This window comes from Dermacentor andersoni, chromosome 7 (genome assembly GCF_023375885.2).
Source record: "Dermacentor andersoni chromosome 7, qqDerAnde1_hic_scaffold, whole genome shotgun sequence".
In the NCBI taxonomy this organism is placed as follows: Eukaryota; Metazoa; Arthropoda; class Arachnida; order Ixodida; family Ixodidae; genus Dermacentor; species Dermacentor andersoni.
Window position 1 is genome coordinate 125,102,488 of NC_092820.1, and position 18,288 is coordinate 125,120,775.

General features: G+C 49.8%; 1 protein-coding gene across 1 annotated transcript in view; it reads right to left on the reverse strand.

Moving 5' to 3' along the window:
* LOC126534665 (phospholipid-transporting ATPase ABCA3-like) overlaps window positions 1-15,383 on the reverse strand; it is a 130,955-nt gene extending 115,572 nt beyond the window's left edge. Inside the window, exons 1-7 of the mRNA XM_050181927.2 lie at window positions 15,277-15,383; window positions 12,969-13,018; window positions 9,445-9,722; window positions 8,062-8,328; window positions 4,284-4,584; window positions 3,722-3,970; window positions 329-517 (exon numbers count right to left, since the gene is read on the reverse strand). Coding sequence (XP_050037884.2) covers window positions 329-517; window positions 3,722-3,970; window positions 4,284-4,584; window positions 8,062-8,328; window positions 9,445-9,722; window positions 12,969-13,018; window positions 15,277-15,383 — 1,441 coding nt within the window. The remainder of the gene's footprint in view (window positions 1-328; window positions 518-3,721; window positions 3,971-4,283; window positions 4,585-8,061; window positions 8,329-9,444; window positions 9,723-12,968; window positions 13,019-15,276) is intronic.
* Between the last annotated feature and the right edge of the window lie 2,905 nt (window positions 15,384-18,288).

Here is an 18,288-nt window from a genome sequence, read left to right on the forward strand (position 1 = left end):
GACAGACAGACAGACAGACAGACAGACAGACAGACAGACAGACAGACAGACAGACAGACAGACAGACAGACAGACAGACAGACAGACAGACAGACAGACAGACAGACAGACAGACAGACAGACAGACAGACAGACAGATAGATAGATAGATAGATAGATAGATAGATAGATAGATAGATAGATAGATAGATATTCGAAGAAGTGCCTAAAGTAGGCAAACAATGCTCCGCATAAAAAATGCACGTAGAAGCTACAAGACCTCTCCTGTTTTATGCCAGTTTTCCTTGCCACTGACCTTGGTTTGCTACATGTATTCGTTCGCACTCACCGAACTTTTCGAAGCGTTCCAGTACACGGAAGCTCCAGTGTAAACTCATTCCGGGAAAGATGGCGGTGAGCAGTTTGTCCTGGCGGGCGATGTAATAGTAGCCCTGCCCTCCAGCGTGCTCCAGAAGCAGGAAGGGCATTGCGTTGCTGAAGGTCCAGTACAACATGGCGCCCGCGATTGCGGAATGCGCTGCAAGGACGTTAACAAGCGAGGTCTCAGCAGTCGATAAAATGCGACAATTCGGAATGCAGTTTCTTGCAGCTTGTGCGAGTTTGGTGCCAATTAACGCCCTTGTTAAGTTTGGCAACTACGGTTACACGAGTTCTTTAAAGGGAGGCGTGATACGGAATCTGTGAGCTAGTCTTCATAATGTGACGACAGCAATGGCAGCGTCAACAAATCCCATGGGAGACCTTAGAACTTTCTTGCTAAAGTCAACCTGTCCTTAAGATTAAGGCTCACAACTTAACTAGGAATATGAAACCGAAAACTTCTTACGACTGCCCGTTCTACAAAAAAGAACATTTGAATTCAGCACAACAAAATACAGAAATAAGCGCAAATTTTCGCCAATTCATGAAGATGAGAACAACGTGAACTAATTTTCCCGCTTTTTATATTTGCCTTCCACAACATTTGTACGGGCCTAAATACTTTTATTACATTCAATTAAAGAAACAGTTTAGATAACGATAAAAGGCGACACTTAGGTACTTAGTTTTCTACAGCGTGTTATTTATAGACATATTTGGCGCCAACATGTACGGGATTTTTTTACACGAAGCAGCGATATGGAAGGTTCGAGCACGTCTCGAACACCACTTGACCTAAAAGGCTGTCACATGGCACAGCAACTAAATCTTTCGCGAATCAGAAAATATTCTTGAATGCTAAAACACAGCTTTAATTTAAGAGCATTAAATTTTCAATTCCCAATAAAAACCGCGAGTTCTACAAGAAAACAAAAAAGTCGTAACTTCGCCAGAAAGGCGAAGCATCGATTGCGATAGCAAATAAGTCGACAGCTATACGAAGTTAGGCTAGTAGTTTTATCAGTCGTATAAACTTACAAACACTCGCTTACTAATTAAATTATCAATCATGGTATCGCTCGCGCACAAGCGAGAATGAACAAAATCTCACTCGGTGAACGCGCACACTCGTTGTCCAAACGCGGGAGTGAGGAAGCGAGGCAGCAGCAGCGAGTGAATTGACCTTCGTGCTGCCTCTCGAGTCAACGCGAACTACGCCGTGAAAGCACAGCGCGCGGCGGACTCTGTTCCCGTCGCAGATTGCTTTCAATATACAGCGGCCCGGGCGGGCATTCGCGGCCGCCTGGACTCAAATCTAAACACTCAAATCTACCGTGACATGTTGTGCTGGACCGACTTCTGGCTTCAGTTTCAGTTAGGGACGCCACCGACTAGTTATTTCCTTCCTGCAGCAGGGGCGCTGTAACGTACAACTATTCCAAACTTTTCTATTCTAATTCTGCAATCAGCCCACCGCGTTTGGTCAAAAACGTTTTTGGAACACCCCCACTTCACCTGTCTGTCAAACGACGTCACGAAAAACGCGATAGCTCCCCATCTGATGTGACGTGTATACACTGATAATGCATAATTTGACCGGACGAAACAAAAATACTTATTTCTGATTGGACGCCTTTTACCCATTACCCCTCGGCTATTGGCCAAAAGTTTTTGGGCTGGACCCCCTTCACCTGCCTGTCACGCGACGTCACAAAACCGCAAAAACTCACCGCGTCAAAGAGACGTGTACGCTTTTAAGGTGCATTAGTATGCCGAACGAAACTGAATTCCCTTTCCGAAAGGAATAAAAAATGGCTGCCGCCGATCCCTGAGGCACTGGCTAATCGCACCTGCCAGAGAGCATGGCGCCTTTACGACCTCGTTCTGCCAACTCTTCTTTGCTGAGGATCCGTTTTCGCGTCATTCTTAAGTTTCTGTTACACGCTGCCCCGATTGTCGACGAGCCACCGCAAGCTAAGTAAGAGAAAGCGGACCAATCGCAGACGCCGGCACCACCCTCTTCATCCGGTTATCGATATGCAGTGCAGTGACTCGGCCCCATCGAATCCCTCTCCACTTGAGCATGATCCACGCCTCTTGTGAGCCAATTAGATAAGACAAGCCGCTCAGTGCAGGCAATGTTATTCGTTTTTCAAGCAAACAAAAGTGGCCTCCTATGAACGAGGGGAGCATTTGATTGGTTTGTTCAACCCTGTGGGTGACCGCCCGATGCTTGCGTTGGCGGTTACGCAAACTTAGCGTCAGGAGATTGGAATAAAAACATATTGGAATAGTTTAAGTTATACAGCCTTTGGTTGCACACCTCCGCACACTGACGCCTTATTTACGATCCACCATGTCGGTTAGGTCAGGCGAGACGTGAGGAGAAGCACACTCGCAGGCTTGCGCATCACCTATTGCATTGCAAGGAAACCAAAAGGAGCATGAACACCGGAGCTCATGTGGGCAGCAGCGGTCACGTAGGTTCACAACAACGCTACTGGAAAGAAACCTGGCGATGCTGCCTACGCGTGCCGTCTGTATATAGAGTTTCATCTGGTGCGAGAAAGAAAGGTGGTACCTGGAAACGTACGGTGTGGGGGCGCTCAACTGTCTCGCGTCCCTTGAGGTTAGTTTTCTCCGCATGACTCTCGCCTTTTCCATACGGTTCTCGCATCTCTTGACGTTTGGCTTCCCCGCGTCACACACACGTGATGCCGCATGGGTGCGCGCTGCTAAGGCTGCACGCGCACGGACGCTAACATGCAAACACGATGCCGTGTGCCAGCTCCTAGATTTCTCCTTATGGTCACTGTAGTATCCTTGGTCTCTACTGCTTGTTTCCATAATAATGTACAAGACTTGTAGACTCACCTTCCCTGAAACCAACCAATTCTGTACCTCTAGGATGCCCTCATTACAGTTCTTACTTTAGGGCCTCCTCCTGTAACACTTATAGGGGTCGTCATGATAAATCTTTAGCAGCTACAATGAGAGACAGGGCGAGTTAGGCTGATTCTAGATGCTTGTTAACCCAGACGTTAGAGAAACGGGCATCCCGCTGTTTGGCTTGGAGACGGCGTCGGCGCGTGAACCGACCATTCGTGGGACTGCACCCGCTAAGGAAACATTATTTATTCAGCATCCTCGCGTGGGGTGCCGAGCCCGTTCGATTCTTCAGCGGGTCTCTATTATTGGCGAACCTTTTTCTCGCATTTATTTTGGGTACCCGGTCTTGGCGCAATAAAGGATCTCTTTCGTTTTCCCGCTTCACTCAGTGTACTGCGCCTTTTGGCGCCAAGAGCAAATCGAACCCCACGAGCGTTAGTGGGGAAAGCGATCAACGCGAACTCGCACTCACGGTGCGCGAAGAACATGGACAGGGCGAAGGCGTGCATGAGACACTGGCTGCAGAAGAAGTTGAGTATGACGAACAGCAGCGTGGGGTCGCTGAACTGTATGAAGGCTCGGCCTTCCTCGTTGCGCTTGACGCAGGTGAAGAGCAGCATGAGCGACACGATGATGGAGTGCATGAAGAAGGCGCTCAGGTAGTGGCTGACCCAGTACACCCAGTCGCTGAGGCCCATCACTCGAAGCAGCTCGCGCATACCTGGCGGAGGACGACGGCGACGTGATTAGAAGGTCGCGCTGAAATATTACACATACCCTCTGCTCCGTGCACATATTGTAAAGTGCACTTTCTAGTCTTGGATACTAAAATTGGCTCTAAACTGTGAAAATTCCAACCCACACGACAGCGGAAGGCGAAAAGAACAGCACTGCCTTCATCCACTGCAGAGTTTTCTTGCGTCTTTTACTCGCCGTGGTGGCGCAGTCTCTATCTCTCTCTTTACACTCACTCTCTCCACACACTCTCTCTCGACACACTCTAACGACGCCAAGCGTCAAGCGCTGTCCCTCACCGGTGGCCTTCTCGTCGGTGAGCCTGGCGACGAGCACGGTGAACGGGATGAGCATGCCGATGCAGAAGCGCGTCAGCACCAGGGCGTAGTTCTTCTGGTCCCGGTGAACGATGTAGGCCGGGTAGGGAAACCGGCGCAGGCGCAGTTCCTCCGGCGGAGGCTCCTGCATCCGCTCGGCCTGCAGCTCCAGGTGGCGCTGCTGCAGGGCCCCCATGATGGGCAGCAGGGTGTGCATCTCCGGAAACCGCTCCTCCTCCGCGGGTCCGTCGGGCTGGGAGATCAGCCGCTGGCGGTAGTTCACCTGGTGGGGGGGGACCCCGTTCGGTGGCACAGCGAATTAGATCTCGCTCACTCCGCCATCTTTATACTCATTCAAGCATGAGCCTAAGAGTATTTACCATCAAATTACCTTAACGTATTTTGCTACGTTCTGTTTGAGCGCTAATCCGTGCGTAATCTTGATTATGTTATGTTAGTTACAGTGCTGCGTTTCATCTTGTTTAATTCGTGTATACGCGTTGTCACACCTAACTGTGAGCGTGTTTATTTTATTCGTCATTTTCTTTCGTTATTTGCTTTAGTATTTTCCTTTTCTTTTTGTAACTGATAACTGGTTTGGACTAGTTGGTAACAATTCGTGGTCAATGTTATTTGTGCACTACTTGAAGCGAGGACTGGGGGCGACAGACACAAGCGCAAACATTCAACTGGTTTTCATTGTAGGGGGTCGAGTGGTTTATTCAGACAACTTATAGATAGCTTTGGGAAGAACTGCGTCAGCGTGGCTTCATTGGGACTATCACAAAAATAAATTATTTATCTCAATGGGGCCGGATTTTGCGAAAACAAAGTGATGGATGCGTAGGCCATCGACATGTATGCCTTGGGTATGATATTATTATTATTTAGTATCTATCTTGCTATTGCGAATGCATATGTTCAAGTGTCTTGTTGATTGCACATGCCTATTTTATGATGTATTTCAAGTTACGTCACATTTATGTATGTATAAACCACTCGACTTTCTACCAATTAAAACCAGTTGAAAGTTTGTGCTTGTGTCTATCGTCCCGCAGTCCTCGTTTCAAGTAGTGCGCAAATAGCACTGATCATGATAACTAGAGTTACGAAAACATAGACAAAACATGAATAAAATCGCGACGAAATCTGGAGATAAAACAGCAACAAATCGGGACACGTTCTGGGACAATGCATCGAGCACGAAAATACTTTCAGTTTGTTTTTATTGGCTTGAAAACTGTTTTTTTTTTTTTGGTCATCGGCCACTAAAACGCAGGATGCTTTATTCTCCATCATTGAAATAAATTATTAAGAACGTCTCAACTAGCTGGTCCCTCAACCTGTCTTTTCTTCTTTAAGATATTCTTATAGTTAGCTGGAGAAGCGATATTTGGTCCGGTATAAACTTATACTTATCAATGGTTCTCGAAGCTGCATAAGTGTGTCCGCGCACGCCAAGCGCACATAATGCTCGGCCCGAAAAGAAGTCCGAAAAGGACCCAAACAAACGCTCCCTTTTGCTTCTTGCATGGTCTCAGCGTATGTAGACATTACGGGACTTGATAGCCAGCCCTATTGATAGATCTTGAATGACCTCACACCCTGGTGCAATAGAACTACTACAGCACACGCTACAGTACACACAAAGTATACGGCGTGACAAGATGCAATAGCCGGATAAATTTTACAGCAAGCTTCTGACACTTCGCGAGTGCATTAAACTAATGCGGCAGGCGCCGCATGACACTTGATGCGCGTGCAATGAATTTGGCACTTTCAGAATTCTTGCAATTTTGAAAAAGAAAGACCGTTTACAGCACGAGCGATTCGGACGCCGTGGGCACTTAGGCAGAGCAAACCGCTAGTGCATTCTGACAAGGTTAAAATACTACCTGCAGTTGAACGGCAAGAAGAGTACAGGTACTTCTGTTGAATCACGGGAAACAATATAAAAAACCTGGACACCTGGGTCACAACTTTCCGGGACAACCAGCGTAAATTCGGGAGATTTCGGGACAGCAATCTTGCAGAAAACCAGGCGCAAGCAGTTTGGTATAAACTCGTGTACGTGGCTGACATGAACATCGGGATATTTTCTTCGAAATCGGGACATTTGTCCTGGAAATGGCAACTCCACTAATAAGCAACTGTTCCGGTGAAATCTCTTCTGACGTTGGGACTCTTGTCTGCATATTTATTTGTATCCAGCGGTTCGTATCATGAACGAATAATAAATTGAAACTGAAAAATGTCACACTGAACCCGCACATACTGAGCAAAAGGCTCTTCTAGGACCTGTGTATTTTATTGCACATTGTCATCACTCCTTCTCAAGTGTAATTACGAAGCGATTACTCAACATATTCACCCGGATATCATGTCAGAAACATGAGAAGCGCGTGAAAGAGCTTTATTAACATTCTTGCCCCCAGTCTTATTGAAAACTAATTTGACAGAAATCGTTATTATTTGTCGTCAAGGACACCAAAAAGTCATAACGAAACGTTTATATATATATATATATATATATATATATATATATCGTGAAGTGATGCGAAAATCCAGAATGCATGCGTCAACGTGGAAAACCCTAGCACGACGTTGCATCTTCAGCTCAGTGTTCAGAGTTACGCTCAGATGAGCAGATTTTTTTTCCATATCAAACATGATAAGATGGTTCATTTGTCCGCTACATGGAGATGCAGCTGCTGACACTTGTCAGTGGTTAGTAAGCGAAAAATGGGTTTTTCATATTAGAACATACCAGTCAATAACAAGAGCTAATAAGAATAAGACAGATTTATTACAGATAGGTAACAATTGTATATACAAAACAGAACGTCCAAGAACGAGAACGCAATAAAATGTAACCAACACATTTTACAATATTTCACTTTACACCTATTACGAAACACGCGCGATAATTATTACGACTCATAATTGCACAATCACCCCGGGTCCTCCATTTCTACAAGAAGAAGATGAAAGCGCACTTCCTCCATTCTTTGTTAAGGACATTTTCCACTTGCGTTCGTCTAATGTGGCGCACTCCGCTTCGTATATAACTTCGTCACCGTTGTAACCTGTCTGTAACAAACCTTATCTCGATCCTGTCTGTGCCCGTTCTTTTGCGATGCTCTAGATAGTTTGCACACAAGTCATCGCAGCCGCCATTTACGAGCACTAGCACGTCGAGACGAGGCGTAAGCATGAAGCGTGACAGGATGAAAGCACGACAGGCGCGTCTCGCATCGAACTACAAAGCGATAACGGTGACAATCCATTAAAAAACAGTCGTCGTCAAAAAAGCAGAACAGTGTGCACGCGCGTGGTGATACGGTGCCCTGACGTCATCGTGGCCGCCATGCTTGGGTACTAGCACGGTGAGCGCTGAGTCTGTGACGTCACGTGAAAACTATACATAGCATCGTCAACGAACCGCAGAGCTCATGTATAATCGCGGCCAGTGGCGTAGCAACGGGGGGAGGGCCGGGGGGCCGAGGGCCCCGGGTGCTAGGGGCCAGCAGGGGGGGGGGGGGGGGGTCATATACGCCTGAAGACACCCGGAAATTGTCGATATCCTCGCCTTCCTCGACTACATCCAGGGGGGGGGGGGTTGCGGGGGGGGGGGGGGGGGTGACAGAAGATCTACGGGCCCCGGGTGCCAGACGACCTAGCTACGCCACTAATCGCGGCCCCCCTATTCGGCTTATTGTAAGCCTATTACGCAGTACAGCTACACAGTAGGGGCACGCACCTGCAAGTCGAAAGGCAGGTTGCCGGCCATGAACGAGACGTACAGGTTGACGGGTTCGGTGTCGGTGTCGTTCTGGGGCACGCCGGTGAATCTCAGCGCCACGGAGTGGGCCGGGCGCGGCGTCTCTTTCGACTCCTTGTGGGGCGGGTGGACGAGCTGCAGCTGGCGCAGCGTCTGCACTCCGATCACCTCGGTGACGCCCAGCTTGTGGAACGCTTCCCGCGCCAGGCGGGACAGGTACCGGTTGCGCGCCGGGTAGTAGTACGCCTGCGCGCACGGCCCGCGCGTCGACCGCGCAGCGAGCGTAAGAAGCCGCGTTCACACGAAAGCGACAAAAGCGTATCGCATCTCTTGTAGCGCTCTAATAAGTCGCGCGGCAGTTTTAATGTGGCTGATCCCACTCCCGCGTAGTGCGGGCCGCTTACGGCGTTTGCATGAATGCGACGAGGGACGGCAATATTGTTTGCGAAGAAAAAAAAAATTATCAAGCATATTTGAATTGTTCGAGCATAAGCGTCGGGCTCATGTACGCGACTTTCTTTTTACAATTTAGAGTATTTTTTTCTTCTTTTTTCGAAATTCATTAACGCTCGGTTGCTGGCTCTTACCAAGCTTGCCTCTACACGCCGCGGTCCTAACCGCGACACGAAAAGAGCTGCAAAACTCCCTTTAACGGCTCGGCTGTAAAATAATCCTTATATGTCACGCGCCCCTGTAGTTGGCGTTGCCACGACAGGAATACGCGTGCGGTTGTAGCCTACTGGTACCCACCGTCGGCAAAGCAACAGGGGATATGCGAAAATCTGAAAGATTGCTTCTCCACACATCTATTTTGACACAAACGCAAGATGGAGGACGCCGCCGTATAAACATGGGCATGGTGCCGCTATCATTGGCACCATCTCTTGCTTTTCAGATTCTCGCTGATTGATAGCTTGTACTTTGATCGGGCGCAGTGGTGCCAAGAGCGAGAGGTCAGCCGTCCTGTTTAGGGAAACCAATCAGTGTAAAAATAGGCCTACTTTCAGTATTTCGCATCCCCTATTCTTCATTTTCTGCGTAAAAGCTATCGGCAAGACGAAGAAAAAATGAAAAGTTACGGGGTTTTGCGTGCCAAGATCACGATCTCATTACGAGGCACGCCGTATAGTGGGGAACTCCGGAATAATTCTGATCACCTGGGGTTCTTTAACGCGCACCTAAATCTAAGTGCGCAGGTGTTTTACCATTTCGCTCCCATCGAAATTCGGCCGCCGTGGGCGGGGTTCGATCCCGCGACATCGCATTTAGCGGCGCAACACCAAAGCCACTGAGCAACCACGGCGGACTGCCTCGGAGTTGGGAACCGAGCTAAAGTCGGGGTTTGAAGGCGCGCGCGCATGCCTTCGTAATGTGGGCCAGGTCCTCCTGCGTGTTCCAGTAGGCGTCCGAGTGTATCGGCTTGTAGTAGGTGTCGGGTCGGCGGTCCAGGGGCTCCCGGACCACGGAGTCCTCTTGGATTCCCGACAGCAGCGCTACGATGAAGGCGATCTCCAGCAAGGTGGTGGTGTAGTGGCGGAGCAGCCGCTTGATGTACACGTTCTTCCAGAGCAGCACGTACAGCTGCTTGAAGAACAGGAACGAAGGAATGAAGCGAACCCGGGTGCTGTTGCCACCTACGTCTGCCAAGGAGAGGAGAGAAGCAGTGTTTGGTTGTTGATCGAAACGGGCTGATTGAAACGGAAGAAAAACAGTGTACTGCTGACCGCAGTTAAACTGCCTGGCTTAGTCTGCTGAAACCTGAAAGGCGGTCAGCAAGGGTTGCGGGTGAGGGGGGTTGGGTGAGCATAATACCTGGTGCCCAAACCCAGCGCCCAGTGACCACGACCATTTTCCCTTGAGTTGACAGGAACAGATCTCAAAGGCAACGCTTATGTTGATTGGAGGCGCCGGGGAAAATTGCAGAGCCCGAAACCCGTCAGAGCCGCCATATTTTGAATACGATTTGTAGGACAAGAGTAGAGGATAGATTGAAGGAGGCAACAGTTTATAGTGCGACTTGGTCAAAATTTATTCGTAGTTCGCTTGCGGAGCGAATTCTCATTTTTCAGCAGTCGGCTTTATAGTACCTAACATACCTTCGTGAACCCGTATAATGCTGATATACCAGCGTTTCTTTCCATCAAATGTTTCACTTAAGAGTCCCTGCAGCAGTTTTCTAAGGGCCGTCATCTAAAGCCGCCAAATGGAGGCACTAATTTATCGCTGAATGCCCAACGCACCAGCCGTTATAGCGGCCAGATGCAGTTTGCTGTGGCTTGGCCATTTGGCAGCGCTTGCCCTTCCGGAAGCAAATTTAAGCCGGCCGGTATAATTTCAGTATTCTTCTCATTCTGCTCTGATCCATTCTAACATTTCGTCGGCGGCCAGCCGATCCCGGTGATATCGTGGGCGGAGCATTACACGTGGAACACTGACGCAACGCAATAAAGATTATCACTAGAATAAAATCGTTACATTATGCCGGCTCTTTCCCAAACCAGCTAAGCCTCCCGCAGAGGCGCACGGCAACAACTCCCTACATGGCTGCGACGGGGACTGTGCAACAAGGGAGATGCGTAGGTGGAGGCTCATTTTGACGCAAAGGAATAGCGATCGTGTCCAGGTTTTTGGGACATTGCCCCTTCGGTCATCTGTCGAACTTCAACGCAATCCAACGGCGTAACTCAGTGGGCCGCATTTAAACGTTATTTCAAAACATCATTACAAAAGATCGGCCGAACTTCAACTTTCAGCTAGCAACGTCGAGAACGCAGTCCCTTCTAATGACATACGTATTTGCTGTACTTAGTCGTAAACGTGTATGTTACTAGAAGGGACTACATTCCACGTTCCTAACTCGAGTTTGCTGAAGTTCAGCCATTCTTTTGCAAGATATATAGCCAAAGAGGCAAATGTCCAAAATTCGTGGACATGTACAATGCGGTCCACTGTCGAAGCGAACACTTAAAATGTGCGGCCATCACTTGGACCGCGTCCTAGCTTCAAGTGGCTGCGGAAGCTACGTCAGTGCACTGCAGGCGTGTGTCTCAAGAAGTGAGAGCTGCCAACTAGAAAGTTATCTGTTCCAAATCTAGGCGATTGTACTCTTGCGAGAGAGGGCAATTAGGACATGATCTGCACTCAAGCGTTCTCTTTAACAATGGCTCCCTCTGTACGCTGAAGAGACCGATCGAAACTACAACAAGATGGCGAGAAGGGCTAATTGGGTAACGTTGATGTTGACCAGATCTCCAAGCACACCGTCACAAAGACAAAAGGCCGCTTACAATAAAGCAGACAGGACGCTTCTTGCACTCCACTGTCTGGCTTTCCGTAACGTTTTCTGTGCACAGGTGTACTTCAAGACATGTTTAGCATAATATAAGGACATAAGTTTGTGAAACATGGGCCGGGATCACGATAGGATTCTACTCCAGTCGATTCTACACTACCCTTTTCCTTTATGTGCTTCGTCAGCGGTGAGAGCAGCACTCCACCCACGTTATCAGCGAGGCCTACCGGTTGCGTACGGCATAGAAACGAGCCAAGTGAATCCTTAAATAATACGGACCGTGGTCACATTGCTAAAACGAAGACACATGAAGTGCACATGACGGGTTCTCGCCTTTGCGCTACACAGGTTGTCTTAGCGCTGTCATGTTTAATAATGGCAGTGACCCTGCAGTGTCCCACCTTTCAGCAATAGTAAGAAACAGAGCACGAAGAAACCGAAGCCAAAGTAAAAAAAGAAAGATTGCCAATGCAAGCGAGTAGCCAGAACGAAGAATGAGCGAGCGAGCGAACAAACCAATAAATTAACGAACGAACGAGCGAGCGAGCAACGAACGAACAATGGACAAACGAACAAGCAAGCAAGTGAAAGTACGCTTTCTTTGCCAAGTCAGACCACCGATCATCGACCACCGACCAACCACAAAATGAACCAAAAAGGGAAAAGAAAGAAAAAGAAAGATAGTTTCGCATTTCGGCAAATGCCAAACTGTCGTAGGTGGATGCTACCCCTGATTCAGTATCTGTTCCAAAGAAACGCAAGCGCTGTGAGAAGCGGTCTGAATAGTCAGTGCAGTATAACAGACGCAGCTTTGCCTTCATTGCCACAGAATGTCGTCCGGGAGTGTAGCAGTGTAGCATGCGAAGTTAAGAATGCTATAAGGAGAGACTTCCACCGCAGCTCGCATTCGCGACCAAACAAATATCGCGTAACATATGAGACAAGAGGCCTAACTGTGCGCCGTGTAATTTAATACACAATCGTCGCATACTTCTCGGCTGCGAAAGAAACAGGAAGCATTTGTTACATGGAAGACTTCGCAGGTCCGAACTGACTGACCAACCAACGAGCGGAGTAACACGTTCCTGCGACCGGAAGTCACGGCGCACCACCTGCGCTAGTGACAAAATTTGCATAGTGCGTCGCATACGGGCAGCACACAGATGCGCGACTAATACGAACACTTTATAAAACTTTGCATATACAAGTTGTAGATGCGACATATGTAGTAATTATTCAGCGTAAGGCGTCCAAATTCAAGAACAATTCAAGCACTGCAAAACGCGTGGAGCGGGACTTGTGTGACCGCACTATACTTGCCTATAGCTTCTACAGCATTGCCTGCTGAGTGTGAAACGCAGTATATGCGTGTACGCACGCGCTCGAGATGATGAAGCTCTTTAGAGTACCATGGAGTGAGATCGTTCGCACAAAGATCGCCAAGCCTCAACATTTCTTTTTTGTAACGGTTATTTCGCTAACCGCCAGGAAAGCTACACCGAAGCAAACCATAAGCGACTGGCCGCTAAAGAACACGGCGAGTGTCAGCCTGACGATTGCCAGCAGCCTAAGAATGTGCGTCCGAGTAACTCACCCGTATCCTGGTCGCGGTCCATGGCCTTGAGCAGCGGACTCCTTGTTCGGCTGTGAGGGACCTAGCAAATGGCGGGGCGAGCAACGTACCCGTCCTCGCCAGCACGTTCCTCGGGCAGGGACGTGCGACCGAGACACGAGACCGCGCGAGGCTCCGTGGTTTCCTCCACTAGATATGGCCCATACCCACTGTGGGATAAATACTGTGCTAGAACAAAAAGAAAATTCAACAAGTTGGAATCTAGATACAACGAAGCTGTGTGTGAGAGCTTAAAGAGTCGAAGCAGGAATTTGTGCTTATTGAATGTCCGCGCAAAGTGACACGGAAGGCTTTATTCGGGCATTGTAGAGAGGCTAATGCAATGCCGCGGCCACTGCCGCGCATGCGCGAAGACGAGCTTTCTCGGATGGATGGATGGATGGATGGATGGATGGATGGATGGATGGATGGATGGATGGATGGATGGATGGATGGATGGAAGGGTGGATGGATGGATGGATGGATGGATGGATGGATGGATGGATGGATGGATGGATGGATGGATGGATGTTATGAGCGTCCCCTTTGTAACGGGGCTGTCGGTTCGAGTCGAGGCAAGCAGGAAGAGACAGTGTCTACGTTGGCGGTGAGTTTCACCTCCTCGCGTTACGACAACGCAGTATTTCAGTTTCTCCTGTATTCTCTAACAACGAACTTATTTGGAAAATTCTTGCGGCAAGGGGCTCTCTAGACGGCGCCTATACAACCTCCAGTGTATAACCAAAATTTCCAGGGGTCTGGTGAGCAACTCCTTGACGATGGCCATCTTACTCATGAAGTTGCCCGATTCACCGTAATCATCCATAATCATCCGATCGGCCATAATCATCCGATCGTCAAGAACGGACGCAGCTAAGGAATTTCGGCTTATTGCTCACATCCTCGCGCTATAGCTACTTCGAAAACTCTGGAGAATTCCGACCGTCATTTGCTCATGCTTGATCCGTCACTGTAGCTGCGAGAGAGAGAGAGAGAGAACCCTTTAATGACACTGTAGCTGCGATTATATAACATCAGCCCTCTCCCAAAGCGACACTGCGCAGTGCTGCGTCGCCTACGACGAGGTGTAGATTTCACGTGTTAGCACTGCTTCCCTCATTGGGATGAATGACTTCCCCATACGTTACCACTGCAACTGCGACGAGACCATCGAACGTCTCCTCTGCCACTGCACCCGCTTCGGCGTGCAACGGCCGCCTATTCGGAGTGCGCTCAGCCAACAGGATGTTCCACCCTTTACAGAAGTATAAAGATCCTCGGTGCCTGGCTTTACCCATAATCAAGCCAGAAAGCCAGGCCCGCTCTAATTACTTTACTAATGTGAACAGACCTGAGAGGACTCTTGCAGACGCCCTTTGTCTTCTAATGTGCACGAGAACGCTCTCTCCTCCTTTCTTTCAATCTCTCATCCCCTTTCCTCTCGCATGAGATGTTTGGATAATATCCCTTTCACTCCTTGCTTTCTCTTGCTCTACACAAATCGGGTGGAATGAAAGAATGACAGTTAAGCAGCCTAACGCAAAACACTCCATTCGCTCGATCCTACCTCTTTCTTATCATCCACCGTTCATGACCGGCCTATTCCGGTGACAGTTAAGTAGCTGGAGCACTACTCAGGCCGCTGTCGAAGCGCGAAAATTAATAGCATGAAATAGAATTGTAACATTACCACAGCCCTAGTCCTGACTAGAAAGCAAAGGCTAAACTAACATTGATGCTGGCGAGTCTGCCGCCTTTCAACCGATCTAACGGGAAGCTGTCTCTTGACCACCTTGGACTCAATTTTGAGTTCTCCGTAGAAGCGTGTTTTAACGGTTAGTAAACAAGATTGTTTCATGCAGTTTCGTGCGAGAAGTCACCTGGAAATTTATTCCTATTCCCCATGCCCATTAATTACCATATCGAAATGTACGTACATTTTTGTCACCTCGGCTACTTTTAGGCGGATGAGAAATCTTCCTTTCTACGACGTACGTGTGGAGATTTCGTTCGTCCATTCCGTTGCGGCGCTACGTCGCAGCCAGTTTTGGACATCAGAGCCACACCGCGGCGAAGTCGCTCTCGAACTTCGCACACCCGGGCCGCCGCTTCCCTTTTCGTATGGCATCCTGGAGAAACCGCACCGGTGTGCACCCGCGCGATTGGTCGAGGATACCATTAGTCCTTCGAGGGCGCCGATAACAACGGCGAGGCCGTAAAACATTCGCTGCCGTCCGTTCCTGAGCGCGCTAGAAGCTCACCCGATTGGTTTGTTCGGTTGGGAACTCACGCCCCTTGACGGCTCGAGCTGGCGCGCTGGAGCCGGGGCACCCGGCGCAGTGAGAAGCTCTCGGGCTGCGACATGGTCTTGAACTGTTGATTCTTTGAGTCAGCCATTTTGCTAGCCGGCGCCGGCTAGTACAATCCTACCGCATATCGCTATCCTCCCAGATAGGAACGTGTTCTAATACTGTGGTGTCAACTTTGAATACAGGAGCACCGGCTCACGCGCACCGCGTGGGTAGGATGTATACGAGTTACTAAGCGCGAAGCTGGTGGTCTAACAGAGAAGACAGAACGAACTTTAATCAAAAGAATGGCTGAGTGGCCTACGCAGGGCTGAGCGTCAATGGCGGGATCATAAAATGAGCAAACAAATATAAAAAAGTAAAGCCAGTTCCACGCAGTGAAAGCTGTCAAAACAGCGAAGCTGGTGGTCGTTTTCTCAAGTTTGAACTCGTGTTTAGCGCGATTTTCATGAAACTCTTTTTGCCTCGTTGTCGTCGTTTTGCAAGATTTGAGCTTCGGCTCCGGATTGCGCACACTCTTGGGTTGCGTGAGGTTGTGATCAAAACACACCGTTTATCACCTACCTTGCAGTTGTGGCTGCACACACGGTCAAGGAATTCTCCCTTGAACCGTCCATCGGCACCCTCCGTCGGAGGAATCTCTCTGCGTCGACGCCTCTGCTCGTCCTCCTACTCTCGAAGTTGGGAGTAAGCTTGCCCCTGCTGCGCTTAGCTTGGGTAGCCTTTTCTTGAAAGTGGGGGTTGGCTTGCCTCCAGCAGCGCTTGGCTTGCGCTTCCCGTTCTAGATCCTCGGCGGTAGCGGCTTCCCTCGGCTGGCTCTTTGAGCTTCTCGCTCTCGAAGCTCGGTATTTGCGCTCCGTCGGCGCTGCCCATCTCGGACGAGCTCCCGCTACCGCTCGAGCCGAGCGGAATCCATGGGGCGAAAGGGCGCGCGCCGGCAAAACACCTGCACCTATGCCCCTCCCCCCGGCTCGCGCTCTGATTGGTCCGCTCCCATCACGGCGGGGCATCGCTCCTTAAAGGCCAACTGCAACGAAATTTTCGCCTGCGTAAGAAGTAGTTTCAGATAATTTAGACATGCAGTAGCCTCTGTGCAAAATCTTAAGTTTGAAATGCAGCTCAATCCGTTAGAAAGAGCTCGCAAAAATCGATGTTTTCCATAGGGAAAGTGAAAAAAAAAAAACGACGTAATTATCGCCCGGTGGAAGTGGCGTACAGTGAAGAATGTGGAGAACCAGCGCCCGTGCTGTCTGCTTTCCTTACTTGTATTCCGTTCCGGTGTATCAATGAAGAAGAGGTCCTACACGTCTGCTAGTCACAGAGTTAGTATACTTTGTTAGCAGCTTCGCGCGCTGTGACAAGGCTATTGCGCGCCCGCGATGTTCACTTAATGCTAAGTATTCTCCAAAACCATCCGGTTTTCTCTATCTGGTCGTCTGAGTTCAACAGCAGGGCCTCGATGCGTTCTGCTTCCGCTCCAAAAAGAGCGTATTGGGGTGGCCAAGCTAAATGTGCGGCATAGTCCGCCTTAACGCGGACGCGATCCACGCGTGGCGCAGTTACGCTAAATGGGCGAAACTTGGACGCTCTACAGTCTTGTGTGGCTGGTGCGGGAATAGAACATGTCCTATTGCACGCCGCAGCAAGTGGAACAGGGTGCGTCGCGCGCTAGCTTGGCTGACCAGCAGCAGCATGCTGTTCGGATTCACTGAAGCGAGCGTGTTGCGTTTTTCAAGTGCGCGCTCGCCGCGCACTTGGCAGCTAGCACTGCGGCAACAACTGATTGCCGCGCTGCTGCGGGTCACGTTTAAAGCGCAGGATAAAATTTTAGCGATCTTAGCGTGTCCGGCATGACGCATCTGATTTCACCGGCCGATGCCTGGCACGCTGGAAGCGCTGGACTCGTCGACCGATCAGACCGACCTAACATTGGACCGACCAGACAACTACCGCCATCTATAGTAAAGGGTGATAATTAGCTGAGGCTTGGCACGACCGGGGCCTTTGCTCCTTGAATATGCGACTCTGCCTAGGCCAGAGTAGGTTTCTTAGCACGTGTTGAATGTGTTTGTCCCATGCCGGCATTGCGGAGTGCGGTCGAGTTTGTTCCGCCGCTGGCTGCCCGCGCGGTGAGGCAGTGGGCACGGATGTCCCATTTGGTGATCGCTGTGTCTGAAGGGGCAAGGTTCTGACTGGTGTTGTACACGTCGCGGGTCGCTTTTTTCGTCGCGACGATAGACTGCATTTTTTTTTTTTTTTACAAGAACTGCTCCAGGAGGGTACATGTAACCGGCAAACGGAGGGCTCAGGAGAGCACCAGAGGTTATAATAAAGCAGGCGGCGCAGGATCTCCAGGCCACCCAAGGGGTAGCGCGGATATCAAAGCTGGAAGCAGGGCGGCCCGTGGGTTGGGGCCGCGGAGGCCTGCGCGTGCCAGGGGAGTTCGCATAAATAATTGGCTGTCCGCGATAGCGGACAGCCGTTCATAGGAGTAAATATTCGACGATGGGGACGTGTTATGGCACATCACCTCTTAAAAACTCCCAGGTGGGTTTATTTCCGTTTACAGTGTAGAACGGCTCCGCTATTAAACGTTACCAATGTGGGCTACTTCCGCCTTCAGCTCCCGTTTTGCATGCACTTCGAGTTCGTTCGCGCTCCTCCTCCGACACCAGGCGCGCGGTAGTGAGAGGGACTGCGTCCAGACAAGATGAGCGGGGAAAATAACGGCTCGCTCGCTGCCCCACAGGCCGCACCATTGCCGACGATGCCCGAGTGCTCCGGGAGCCAGTCGATTCGCACGCCCATGACGTAATACCGACGAAGGGACGCGCTTAAATAAACGCCTTCCTTGTATACTCACGAGCATTCGTCTTGCGCAGCAGTCTCGCTCGCAGTGGAGACCGAACGAGCGTCCTCGCGCAAGGTGGAGGAAGAACGTGTGGTCTGTCACACAAATGTAGTCCCAATGGGGTCCGAGGATCCCAGCCTAC